We start from the raw sequence: 13,934 nt of genomic DNA, 5'->3' as shown, positions 1-13,934 counted from the left end.
GAAACAAGAAACATCTTAAACAACCTAACCTTACACCAAAAGCAATTAGAAAAAGAACAAAAAAACCCCCAAAGTTATCAGAAGGAAAGAAATCATAAAGATCAGATCAGAAATAAATGAAAAAGAAATGAAGGAAACGATAGCAAAGATCAATAAAACTAAAAGCTGGTTCTTTGAGAAGATAAACAAAATTCATAAACCATTAGTCAGACTCATCAAGAAAAAAAGGGAGAAGACTCAAATCAATAGAATTAGAAATGAAAAAGGAGAAGTAACAACTGACACTGCAGAAATACAAAGGATCACAAGAGATTACTACAAGCAACTATATGCCAATAAAATGGACAACCTGGAAGAAATGGACAAATTCTTAGAAATGCACAACCTGTTGAGACTGAACCGGGAAGAAATAGAAAATATGAACAGACCAATCAGAAGCACTGAAATTGAAACCGTGATTAAAAATCTTCCAAACAGGGCTTCCCTGGTGGTGCAGTGGTTGGGAGTCCGCCTGCCGATGCAGGGGACACGGGTTCGTGCCCCGATCTGGGAAGATCCCACATGCCGTGGAGCGGCTGGGCCCGTGAGCCATGGCCGCTGGGCCTGCGCGTCCGGAGCCTGTGCTCCGCAACGGGAGAGACCACAGCAGTGAGAGGCCCGCGTACCGCAAAAAAAAAAAAAAAAAAAAAAAAAATATTCCAAACAACAAAAGGCCAGGACCAGATGGCTTCACAGGTGAATTCTATCAAACATTTAGAGAAGAGCTAACACATATCCTTCTCAAACTCTTCGAAAATAAAGCAGATGGAGGAACACTCCTAAACTCATTCTACGACTACCATCACCCTGATACCAAAACCAGACAAAGATGTCACAAAGAAAGAAAACTACAGGCCATATCACTGATGAATATAGATGAAAAAATCCTCAACAAAATACTAGCAAACAGAATCCAACAGCACACTAAAAGGATCATACACCATGATCAAGTGGGGTTTATCCAGGAATGCAAGGATTCTTCAATATACGCAAATCAATGTGATACACCATATTAACAAATTGAAGGAGAAAACCCATATGATCATCTCAATAGATGCAGAGAAAGCTTTCGACAAAATTCAATACCCATTTATGATAAAAACCCTCCAGAAAGTAGGCATAGAGAGAACTTACCTCAACATAATAAAGGCCATATATGACAAACCCACAGCCAACATCGTCCTCAATGGTGAAAAACTGAAACCATTTTGTCTAAGATCAGGAACAAGACCAGGTTGCCAATTCTCACCACTATTATTCAACATAGTTTTGGAAGTCCTAGCCACGTCAATCAGAGAAGAAAAAGAAAGTAAAGGAATACAAATTGGAAAAGAATAAGTAAAACTGTCACTGTTTGCAAATGACATGATACTATACATAGAGAATCCTAAAAATGCCACTGGAAAACTACTAGAGCTAATCAATGAATTTGGTAAAGTAGCAGGATACAAAATTAATGCACAGAAATCTCTGGCATTCCTATACACTAATGACAAAATATCTGAAAGAGAAATTAAGGAAACACTCCCATTTACCACTGCAGCAAAAAGAATAAAATATCTAGGAATAAACCTACTTAAGGAGACAAAAGACCTGTATGCAGAAAAGTATAAGACACTGATGAAAGAAATTAAAGATGATACAAATAGATGGAGAGATATACCATGTTCTTGGATGGGAAGAATCAACATTGTGAAAATGACTGTAATACCCCAAGCAATCTACAGATTCAATGCAATCCCTATCAAACTACCACTGGCATTTTTCACAGAACTAGAACAAAAAATTTCACAATCTGTATGGAAACACAAAAGATCCCGAATAGCCAAAGCAATCTTGAGAAAGAAAAACTGAGCTGGAGGAATCAGGCTCCCTGACTTCAGACTATACTACAAAGATACAGTAATCAAGAAAGTATGGTACTGGCACAAAAACAGAAATATAGATTAATGGAACAGGATAGAAAGCCCAGAGATAAACCCATGCACATATGGTCACCTTATCTTTGATAAAGGAGGCAAGAATATACAGTGGAGAAAAGACAGCCTCTTCAATAAGTGGTGCTGGGAAAACTGTACAGTTACATGTAAAAGAATGAAGTTAGAACACTCCCTAATACCATACACAAAAATAAACTCAAAATAGATTAAAGACCTAAATGTAAGTCCAGACACTATTAAACTCTTAGAGGAAAACATAGGCAGAACACTCCATGACATAAATCACAGCAAGATCCTTTTTGACCCACCTCCTAGAGAAATGAAAACAAAAATAAACAAATGGGACCTAATGAAACTTCAATGCTTTTGCACAGCAAAGGAAACCATAAACGAGACAAAAAGACAACCTTCAGAATGGGAGAAAATATTTGCAAATGAAGCAACTGACAAAGGATTAATCTCCAAAATTTACAAGCAGCTCATGCAGCTCAATATTAAAAAAACAAACAACCTAATCCAAAATTGGGCAGACGACCTAAGCGACATTTCTCCAAAGAAGATATACAGATTGCCAAGAAACACATGAAAGAATGCTCAACATCACTAATCATTAGAGAAATGGAAATCAAAACTACAATGAGATATCATCTCACACCAGTCAGAATGGCCATCATCAAAAAATCTACAAACAATAAATGCTGGAGAGAGTGTGGAGAAAAGGGCACCCTCTTGCACTGTTGGTGGGAATGTAAATTGATACAGCCGCTATGGAGAACAGTATGGCAGTTCTTTAAAAAACTAAACATAGAACTACCATACGACCCAGCAATCCCACTACTGGGCATATACCCTGAGAAAACCATAATTCAAAAAGAGTCATGTACCACAATGTTCATTGCAGCTCTATTTACAATAGCCAGGATATGGAAGCAACCCACGTGTCCATGGACAGATGAATGGATAAAGAAGATGTGGCACATATATACAATGGAATATTACTCAGCCATAAAAAGAAACGAAATTGAGTTATTTGTAGTGAGGTGGATGGACCTAGGGGCTGTCTTACAGAATGAAGTAAGTCAGAAAGAGAAAAACAAATACCGTATGCTAAAACATATATATGGAATCCAAAAAAAACAAAAAAAAGGTCATGAAGAACCTAGGGGAAAGATGGGAACAAAGACACAGACCTAATAGAGAATGGACTTGAGGACACGGGGAGGGGGAAGGGTAAGCTGGGACAAAGTGAGAGAGTGCTAATGTATATATGGTACACACTACCAAATGTAAAATAGATAGCTAGTGGAAAGCAGTTGCATAGCACAGGGAGATCAGCTCGCTGCTTTGTGACCAGGTAGAATGGTGGGATAGGGAGGGTGGGAAAGAGGGAGATGCAAGAGGGAAGAGATATGGGGATATATGTGTATGTATAACTCATTCATTTTGTTATAAAGCAGAAACTAACACATCATTGTAAAGCAATTATACTCCAATAAAGATGTTTAAAAAATGCTATCAAAATATTGCAGACCTAAAAAAGGAAGAAAAATAAAAGAATGTACCTTGCTATTCTTAAAGCACCTAACAATTTGCTAAACTAAATAAAAAAAGGGAAAAAAAGCTTGTCCGGAAATAAATTACTTAAGCTAATTTATGTTCTCAAGTGAAGTCTTAAAAAAAAATAAACATTTTTAAAGAGAAATACTTGTTATATTACATTAAATACATATTTTATATGAAATATTACATTATATATGGAGTATTAGAAACCATGGTCAGTCTAATTTATATTTTTCTAAATGGACTCTATAAATTTAGGGACATACCAAAGGTTCAGAATGTGTCTGGAATTCATCAAAATGTTCTATACAAACCTCACTGTTGCATTATGACATTAAAGACTCTTATAAACGTGTTCCCCATGTAATTTTTTTAGTTTTCCATAAGTTGAGAAAGAGTGCAAAATACGTCTTAGTATCACATATTTTAAACATAAAGAAGTATCACATATTTTAAACATAAAGAAAAGACATGTAAAAAAGACAAAACAAATAACAACCAAAGAAGGGGGGTTAGCAAGGGAGTAATCAAAGGAGTAATGTATACAAATTAAAATGAATAACGGGGAGCTGCACGTGCCAATGCTGGTAAATCTTGAAAATCATACTGAAGGGAAAAAAAGAGAATTGTAGAAAAAAAAAATTGGTAGATATTAAAAATAGGGATTCAATTATATTACACCACTTTACTTCTTAAGAAAAAAAGAGGATCTAAAAAAAATATGGTAAAATGTTAACATTTTAAAAACCTGGATTGTAGGTACAAGGATTTTTGTTATAGTCTTCATTCTTTTCAGTGTGTTTGAATAATTTCATAATTAAAATAAAAGAATATGTTAGCCAAAGGGATATATACATACACATACATAGGTACACATGATATATATATATAGACAGATACATAAGAAACTGCAGCTACACCTCCAGGAACAAAGACTGTAAAGACTGGAACACACCAGGCACGGGAACTTTTTGTTATCATCTGTGTGACTTTTATTGTGAAGATGTATTACTTTTTTTTTCTTAATTCATTTATTTTGTTTTATTTATTTTTGGCTCTGTTGGGTCTTTGTCGCTGCATGCTGTCTTTCTCTAGTTGTGGCGAGAGGGGGCTACTCTTTGTTGTGGTGCGCAGGCTTCTCATTGCAGTGGCGTCTCTTGGTGCGGAGCACAGGCTCTCGGCGTGCAGGCTTCAGTAGTTGTAGCACACGGGCTCAGTAGTTGTGGCACACAGGCTTAGGTGCTCCGTGGCATGTGGGATCTTCCTGGACCAGGGATTGAACCCGTGTCCCCTGCATTGGCAGGCGGATTCTTAACCACTACACCACCAGGGAAGCCCCAAGATGTATTACTTTTTCATTCACATTTTACTAACCAGATTTTTAAAATAATTAAAACATTAAAATTTAACCATAGTTTCTGGCTATGATGGAGAAGCTTTGGCATACCAATGCTCCCACCAGGAACAACCAGAAAGCCTGATAAAACAAAATTAAAAATAAATTTGAAGGTACTGGAGAGCTAGCAGACCCTTGATGGTCTTGAGACCATCAAGAATTGAAGGGTTTGGACCCTAGAAAGAAATCACACAGAAAATTGTAACCCTTAGGGCATCCGTACACAAGGAAAAAGGCTGAGAATTTGGGCAGATGGCTGCTGCCAGGATGTAGAGAATCCAACAAAGCCTTTGGCAATCTTATCAGACTGTAGAGATAAAAATTAAGGTTTGCAGCATCCCATGAAGCCGGGACTTGAGGACCCAAAAGAGAATAAAAATAAGAGAACAATATACAATTTTCATTCTGGATTTTTAAAAAAAAGACATGAAAAGAAGGTTATCTGGAATTACTTAAACTAATTTAATACAGATTCTGAAGTGAAGTCTTAAGAAAAATGAGAGAAGGAATTTTTATAAGCAAGAATTTATATATGGAGAACTCAGATAAAGAAACAGAGGCCAAGTGCTGGTAAGAGGAAAGGTGAACTTTACACTCAGCTGAATTCTTCAGCTGTTTAGGACAAGAGGACAAGAAGTTGGGGAGAAGGCACCTGACAAGTAGGACAGTAATCTCAAGATATATGAGAGAGAAAATCTGGTGTTTAGGAGGCACCTAAGAGGAAGGGCTCTAGCTAACACAACAAGCTTCAGCTGAGATCCCTGGGTGGCTCCACTCTAAGAGCAGACACAAACCAGTGGGAAGAAGAGACAAAGAAACAAACTGCAACACAGCTTTGAGTCAGCTACTGCTCTGCGCCTGTCAGAGGTTAAGGTAAGACCTCTCCAGAGAATGAGACAATCCAGAGCTTCTAAAACTTTTAATGTACAATGATAAGGGTTCATTTAAAAACTACCAGACTCAACAACAGGACCAACCGACAAAGGACAACAGTAACAAACTCACAAACAATACCGTTATTGGTGTTATCAAGTACAGACTTTAAAATAATTGTGGTTAATATATTCAATAATGGAGAATAAGACAGAAAATTGCACCATGTATCTGGAATCTACTTTTTACAATAAATTGAAATAAAAATCCTAGAACTGAAAAACAAGTGATAACTGATAGCCACAAACTAGACAAAGCAGAAGAGAGATTTGGTATATCAGAAGATAGGTCAATAGAAAATATCTTGCCTCAACCTTGAAGAGCAGAAAGAAAATACAGAAAAGGCCATTTAAAAAATCAACCATACACATCATTGTGAACAGGAACATATATATATATTTCTCCTGTATATATACACACACACACACATATATATACACACATAATTGGAATCACAAAGAGGGAGAAGAGAGAGAATTTGGCAGAAGTAATATTTATGATAATAGCAACACGACATTTCTACATAGTAATTTGTATGAAAATTTTTCCTCTATTGACAAAATATTTTATATTGAAAACATCAAGTTTTAAAAGAATCTATTATCAACATGTTAAGCTTAACTAAAAAGCAAAAGAGAAATAAATATTGTGCACATTTCTTTGCTGTGATTGCTATTGTTTCATTTTTTTCCGTAGTTATATGAACACTGTAGAAGAAACTAAACCATGTTTTAGAATTATCAAGACTTTCAGCATTTTTTCAGGGTGAACTAGTGTTGGAGGGTGAAATCTCCTTAAAATGCTACCCTTAGAAGTATTATGTATTCTCTACTCAGATTTTTATTACAAAGATATTTCATTTGCATTTACAAATGATATTTTAGAGATACCTAATGATACCTACTCCATTCCTTCTTAGAATATTTAAAGGAAAAACTATATCAAGAAAACAAAGACAGAAAAAGCAGAAAAAAAAAGTATTTAGAGAATAATTTGTACTCCTTTAGGCTGACCAATGACATAGAATCTTATCTTTCATGTCATAATAAAGTAAATGAATATTTTCCAATATAGGTATGTGATGTATAAAAGTTACTTTTAAAAAAATTATTTATTTATTTATTTTTGGCTGTGTCAGGTCTTTGTTGATGCACGCAGGCTTTCTCTAGTTGTGGCAAGCAGGGGCTACTCTTTGTTACGGTGCGCGGGCTTCTCATTGTGGTGGCTTCTCTTGATGCAGAGCATGGGCTCTAGGTGCGGGGGCTTCCACAGTTGTGGCTCGCAGGCTCTGCAGTGCAGGCTCAGTAGTTGTGGCTCATGGGCTTAGTTGCTACGCGGCATGTAGGATCTTCCAGAACCAGGGCTCAAACCTGTGTCCCCTGCATTGGCAGGAGGATTCTTAACTACTGTGCTACCAGGGAAGTCCCCAAAGTTACTTTTTTAAAAGAAGAATTTCGGGTTTGAGGCAGAAAATTACACTTTTAGTAAATAATTAGTAAATCAGATGGATGAAGTGGTAGAAAGATTCACATTAAAACAAATATTTAAAATTTGGTCCAAGGGAGGAATTTTAATCCATATCAGACTAAAAGAAATATAGTAAAAAGAATCAAAGTATCTTTTGTCATTTTAGTAGAAAATATTAATATTAAAATATTCTGTTAAAATTTATTTCAGTTCCCTGAATTTAAATAGTGATTTTTAAATAAAATATAACAGATGCTTTGGCTTCTATTGGCAAGGTACAATATCTCCTTCCCATTTTCATTTTTTTCTAAAATATCTCTTAAGAGTCTTCTCTTGTTCTTTTCTCATTTCATGGAATTTTTTTCTTTTAATGTTTTTCTTATCTTAATTTAGCCTCTATACACACTTTTCAAATAGAAAGTGTTTTTTCCTCCTTTTTAAGGTACTTTCAATGTAGCCAAACTATACTTTTTCTAGTCATGTAGCTCCACCTGCTGGTCATTCCTTGGCATAGACTCAGGGTCCATTAGACCCAATTTTAGTTTTGAGGGTTTTTTGAGCAGTTCTATTTGTCATAATGAATATTTCATGATTTTTATTCTTTCTTAGAGGTCTTTAAAATATCAAAGGTAAAATTTACTTATTTTTTAAATAATAGGATAAAATAGGATATGCAATTACCATATGGATCCAATGGACCCTTTTACAAGTCTAAGAGATGTTACAGGATCTTAGCAATCTTGTTCTTCCTCTATCTTGACACATTTGCTATTTCATCACCCTAGGAACTATTACATTATTCACCAATTATTCATGCTAGGAAAGACTAAATAAGAAAATGGAAGAAAGGTAGAGAGATATTATTAAACCTAAATCTAGTGATGCTGGTGAAATTAATCACATAAGTAAAATCTCAAGACTGAATTTTCAGCTGTCAATATCCTAGATAAGTTTTCTTACATTTAAGAACTGATGAGTGAACAATATATTTCTAACCAGAAAAGGGAAATATGGTACTTATTCAAGAAGGAAGGACTTCATTGAACAATTATTTGTAACAAGAACCTGAGCTGTTTTACAAAAAGGATGTGTGACCACAGCATTCTTTCATATTTTATGATGTTTCTGTTCCAATAATTACTTGATATAGTTTCTAAGTGGACAATGCTAATATTAGGTGTATATATAAAGGTGACTGGAAGGAAAGAGATGGTGTAGAAATGAAAAAAACTCATTGGATTAGGGAAAAATAAAGAGCCCATTGTACTCAGATGATAAATGATGATAACTGTTTTTCCTGGTATACTGAACATATGTAACAGGGAAAACAGGATACTACTCATAATAGAAATATCCAGGAATAAAATAATGAGAAATGTATATTGGATGGGAAAAGATAAAATTTTACTTAGGGACATAACAGAAGATATAAATAAATAAAGTTCAATAGTGTAAAAACATCAATTCTCTCCAAATTGCTTCCTAAATATAGTGTAATAACCAAAGAATTTTTCATATAATTCAAGTTGATGATTCTAAAATTTATATGGAAGAATACATTTCTTTTTTATCTGTGCCCATAACTTTTATGATTTTGATTCATGCCAATGATTAGAATACCGTTTTGTTTTGTTTTTTGGGGTTTTTTTGCCGCACTGTGTGGCTTACAGGATCTTAGATTGAGCCCAGGCCCACGTCAGTGAAAGTGCCAAGTCCTAACCACTGGACCACCAGGGAACTACCTATTTTTTGTTTCTTTTTAAATTATGTTTTATCAAAGCAATATATACATATAATTTTTTTAAATCAAAAATAGTACAGACAGGGCTTCCCTGGTGGCGCAGTGGTTGAGAGTCCGCCTGCTGATGCAGGGGACGCGGGTTCGTGCCCCGGTTCGGGAAGATCCCACATGCCGTGGAGCGGCTGGGCCCGTGAGCCATGGCCGCTGGGCCTGCGCGTCCGGAGCCAGTGCTCCGCAATGGGAGAGGCCACAACAGTGAGAGGCCCGCGTACCGCAAAAAAAAAAAAAAAAAAAAAAAAAAAAAAAAAAAAAATAGTACAGAGGGGCAAAATGACAACCAATGTATCCCCGCCCCACCCTTCTCAGCTCTCAGTTCCCCAACCCAGAAATAAAAACTTTTACATGTGTCTGATTTTAGTTATTCTGGTAGTTACCCTCATTTTTCTTAATAATATGCTTTTATTACTATATCTTTTTTAAAATTTTTATTTACTTATTTGTTTTTATTTTGGGCTGTATTGGGTCTTCATTGCTGTGCACAGACTTTCTCTAGTTGTGGTGAGTGGGAGCAACTCTTCGTTGCAGTGCGTGGGCTTCTCATTGCAGTGGCTTCTCTTGTTGCAGAGCACGGGCTCTAGGCACGAGGGCTTCAGTAGATGTGGCTCGCGGGCTCTAGAGTGCTGGCTCAGTAGTTGTGGCACATGGGCTTAGTTGCTCTGCGGCATGTGGGATCTTCCTGGGTCAGGGCTCGAACCCGTGTCCCCGGCATTGGCGGGCGGATTCTTAACCACTGCACCACTAGGGAAGCCCCTATTACTATTTCTTGACTTGATAACCTGAGACCCTTGCTGTTGACTCCCCACTGACTCTGTTCCTGCTGTCTCCTCCCACCTCAATATGGTTATATTACTATTTTTACCTCCTGGTGGCTACGTTGGTCACTTTAATAATCTAATACCCAAACCTCTACCTTATTCTCTCAACTATAGCTGGAATCATCTCCACATTCTTTTTTATGAGGACAATAGCACCAATATTATTCCATTTATATTTCTGCCTTCCAACCTGTAGCCTTGTACATTGCCGAAGTTGGTAACATTTGCATTCTATTCTGTAATCATTATTAAGTCTTCCTTGCTTTGTCTAAGGTTTGACTCTAAAAGCTGAAAATCAATATTTACATTATTTATGATTACTTAAATGCTGTTCACTCAGTAGCAAAGTTTTATACTGTAATTAAATTTTCTCATCTATTTCTTTGAAGCCTTGATCCACATGCCAATCTTCAAATCTTTCTTACAGTCCCAACAATTGCTCAAAATCATGTCACATCTTAGGTTGCTTCAGATTTGAAGCCTGCTTTTATTGTACAATTTAAAATGTTTCCTTTCCCCCTAAGTTTCCAGTATATGGGGGGTGAAGAAATGACACCTTCCAGTGTTTCCTCCAGCTTCTCATTCAGTACATACATTACTTAAAATTCATTTCACTTCTTTTGAGTTCTACTTGCTGTTCTAATTTGGAGGATTTGCCTCCCATTTGGACCATTCTTGTACAATTTATCATTCTGTAGGTTTTTAGTTGCATTTTGCATTTTTTAAAAAATGCATCCTATACTTTTTCTCATTTTGTAAAGTTTGTGCTGCTTTTTTATTTATGGATACAACAGTTTCTCAGATATTTCTGAGGATTTAAATATTTTTAAGCTCTTTTCTATTCCTTCAGTTATCTATTTCCTCACGAGTCAATTCTTTGTTTTATCCAAGGTTTTTCTCGTCATACTGCAGGCTTTCAACGAATGATGATTTTCAGCCAGACAAGTTTGCAGGCAGGGTGGGTGAGCCAGTGGGTGAGAATCAACCATTCTGTTGGGGCCCCTGGTGACACAAAGCTAGCAGTGGCTCCGCAGGCAGGTGTTGAGCATGAAAGCAGGGGAAGTTCATGGTCAGCTCCCGGGCCAAGTGGAGGAAGGTGGGCAATGTGCACTTGAACCCCTTCCAGAAAAGCAGTTCCCTGATCAGTCTTTCTCAAGTAGCTGATCTAAAGTAACTCTCAGTTACTTTCAATGTCCTGTGTATTTTCTTCATATCAAAAATTGATAATATATTTCTTGTTCATTTATTTGTTTATTTTGTTACTGTCTGACTATACCACTACATTACAAATAAACAGATGCATATGATATCTAAATGATATAATATAGGGCAAATTCTAATTGATAAAGACTTGGCTCATAGTCTTTATAAGTATATGTGATAATCCTACAATTAGGGACACTCCTCAAAAATAATTCTACTTTTGACATATGTAATATAATTAATTTCATTACTTGCAAATTCATAACTAACTTGTTAATGTCATAATTAATTAACATAACTTGTTAATGTCATAACTTGCAAAATCTTAATTTTGCTTTGTTTTTGCTCTCCTATACACACACACACACACACACACACACATACACACACACACAAAGGCAGGCTGCCATAGAGAATGATGTGATTACATGATTCAGAGGGCAATAGTCTCTAGTTTATGAATACTATACTAGTGCTATATAAGTTATAAAAAATAACTCCAATGAAGTCATTCAATCAGATCCTTACCACCCATATTTCAAACAGTTTTTATTTATTTTGGTCAAGAACAAAATCTCCCTAATTAAATGTGAATCCCTACTAACTGCAAACTAAGTCCAAGGAGGCTGAGAAAACCCGCCCGAGTCGGTGGTGCAGAGCCACATTTATGACTCAAATCTCCCCATTCTCAATTCAAGGAAAGTACATCTTTCTGGATGTGGGACAAAATCTGCTGCCCACCAAAATCAACTCTCTTCTTTTCCCAAGTAGTTGTCAGTGTTTCCCAGAATTGTTTCATTGGCCTTTTCTTGTCACTTTTTATATTCTCCCCAGAGCCTCCTACATGTTTAACACTTTCCACCACCATCTTTATGCTGTTGGCTCCAAAATCTTAATAACCAATTCTCATCTCTATCTTGAGATCCAAGTCCTTATTTTTAACTAATTAACTGGTATCTTCAAATGTAAGTTGAACTCGGTAAATTCATCCTTACCTTTCATGCTAGCTCTTCTTTCTTTCTATAAGCCATAACGGCACAAGCATCTTCCCAATCAACCAAACCAAGAGCCCCACACCTTCCCAGTCAAGCCCTGTTGAATTTATCTCCTTAATGTTTCCTATATCTCTCTGCACCCCTATATCTCCTCTACCAGCCATCCAAAGGTATATAGCATCTGGTTCATTATTTATAAAACAAGAGAAGAGGCTTTCATTTAGAAGACTGCACTAACGTACCCAAAAAAGACAATGTTTCTAAGTACCTAATCTATCCTGTCAGGCTTTCAAACTCAGTGAAAAATGATTTCCTACAAGTTAATAAAAAAATATAAGAGACTTACTTAAATGGTGTGAACAAAAATGGTAAAGTAGCTTCTTTTTTCTGAGCCATTTTCACCTGGGAACCAAGTATGAAAATACTTTATATTATAAATGAGAAAAAAAAATTAATTTCATTTTGAAATATAAACATCCATTGAAATGGTTCTTCAGGGACAGAAATAAATGGAATTTTGTGTTGCTATATTATTTCATAAATATCTAAAGAAAATGTTAATATTATTGTACCATTACAATAAGCTGAGAATTAAGCATATCAAGCCTGCAAAATAACATATTGTAATGTAATTAAACTATACTTCTTTAATTCTTAGGAAACAAAATAAGCCAAGCTGCATTAACATATTCTGTTATTAAGAATAACAGAAAGGGACTTCCCTGGTGGCGCAGTAGTTGAGAGTCTACCTGCCAGTACAGGGGACGCGGGTTCGACCCCTGGTCCGGGAGGATCCCACATGCTGCGGAGCAACTAAGCTCGTGCACCACAACTACTGAGCCTGCGCTCCGGAGCCCGCGAGCCACAACTACTGAAGCCCGTGTACCCTAGAGCCCACGCGCCGCAACTGCTGAGCCCACGCACCGCAACTACTGAAGCCCGCGTGTTCTAGGGCCAGCATGCCACAACTACTGAGCCCATGTGCTGCAACTACTAAAGCCCCTGCTCGCCGCAACTGGAGAAAGCCCGCGCACAGCAATGGAGATCCAACGCAGCCAAAAACAAAAAAGAATAACAGAAAGTTTCAGTTAGATGGTCACCTCTTTAAGCTCTTAATGCATATAATAATATACATGGAATGACAAGAAATGTTGCAATCTCTAATCCTACTTCTACAAGGCAAATTTCACTGATAAAGACTTGGTTTGTAGTCTTTATGAGCATATGTGGTACTCTAACAATTAGGGACACTCCTCAAAGGTAATTCTACACCCTTAAACTGATTCATGGAACCTGCACCTCAGATATGTGAAACTTTAGGACATTAGTTAAACACACAAAATTTAAAGATAATAAATTATAGAAAATCCTTTCTTGAAATGCAAAATCAAATATTTTCACTTAATATATACAATTTTAAAATTGTAGTAGCGTCCATTTTTGTGTGTGGTCTTGTTTTACCTTGAACTGTTCAAGAATCTGTACTGCATTTGTAAACATGCTCTCTGCTTTGAAGAGATCAGTGCTGTTAAGTATATCCACAGGAAGGGTTCCCTGTAAATAATAGACACTGATTTAATATTAGTACTAACAAAGCTCAAAATATTCTTATAAAACAAAACAGACTTACAAAGGAACCAATAGAGATGACATATGGACAAATTCTTGGAATAATTAAACAAAAAATCTTTTTAAAAACCATAACTAAAAAATGTTCTCTTAGTTTTTCTTACAAAGTAGATATAATAAAGTAAATAAAGCAAAAGAGATGAATTAAGTTCAATA

At 36.2% G+C, this 13,934-nt stretch overlaps 1 protein-coding gene across 5 annotated transcripts in view; it reads right to left on the bottom strand.

Moving 5' to 3' along the window:
* The window catches only part of PIGN (phosphatidylinositol glycan anchor biosynthesis class N), a 118,169-nt gene that overhangs the window by 70,640 nt on the left and 33,595 nt on the right, over nucleotides 1-13,934 (bottom strand). For all 5 annotated transcript variants that reach the window (XM_032602855.1, XM_032602859.1, XM_032602857.1 and 2 more), the window contains exons 12-13: nucleotides 13,611-13,703; nucleotides 12,496-12,551 (exon numbers count right to left, since the gene is read on the bottom strand). In XM_032602855.1, coding sequence (XP_032458746.1) covers nucleotides 12,496-12,551; nucleotides 13,611-13,703 — 149 coding nt within the window. The remainder of the gene's footprint in view (nucleotides 1-12,495; nucleotides 12,552-13,610; nucleotides 13,704-13,934) is intronic.

The sequence above is a fragment of the Phocoena sinus genome, chromosome 14 (genome assembly GCF_008692025.1).
Source record: "Phocoena sinus isolate mPhoSin1 chromosome 14, mPhoSin1.pri, whole genome shotgun sequence".
Lineage (NCBI taxonomy): Eukaryota > Metazoa > Chordata > Mammalia > Artiodactyla > Phocoenidae > Phocoena > Phocoena sinus.
The sequence above is the reverse complement of the archived record's forward strand: the minus strand, read 5'-3'. Positions and strand labels throughout refer to the sequence as shown.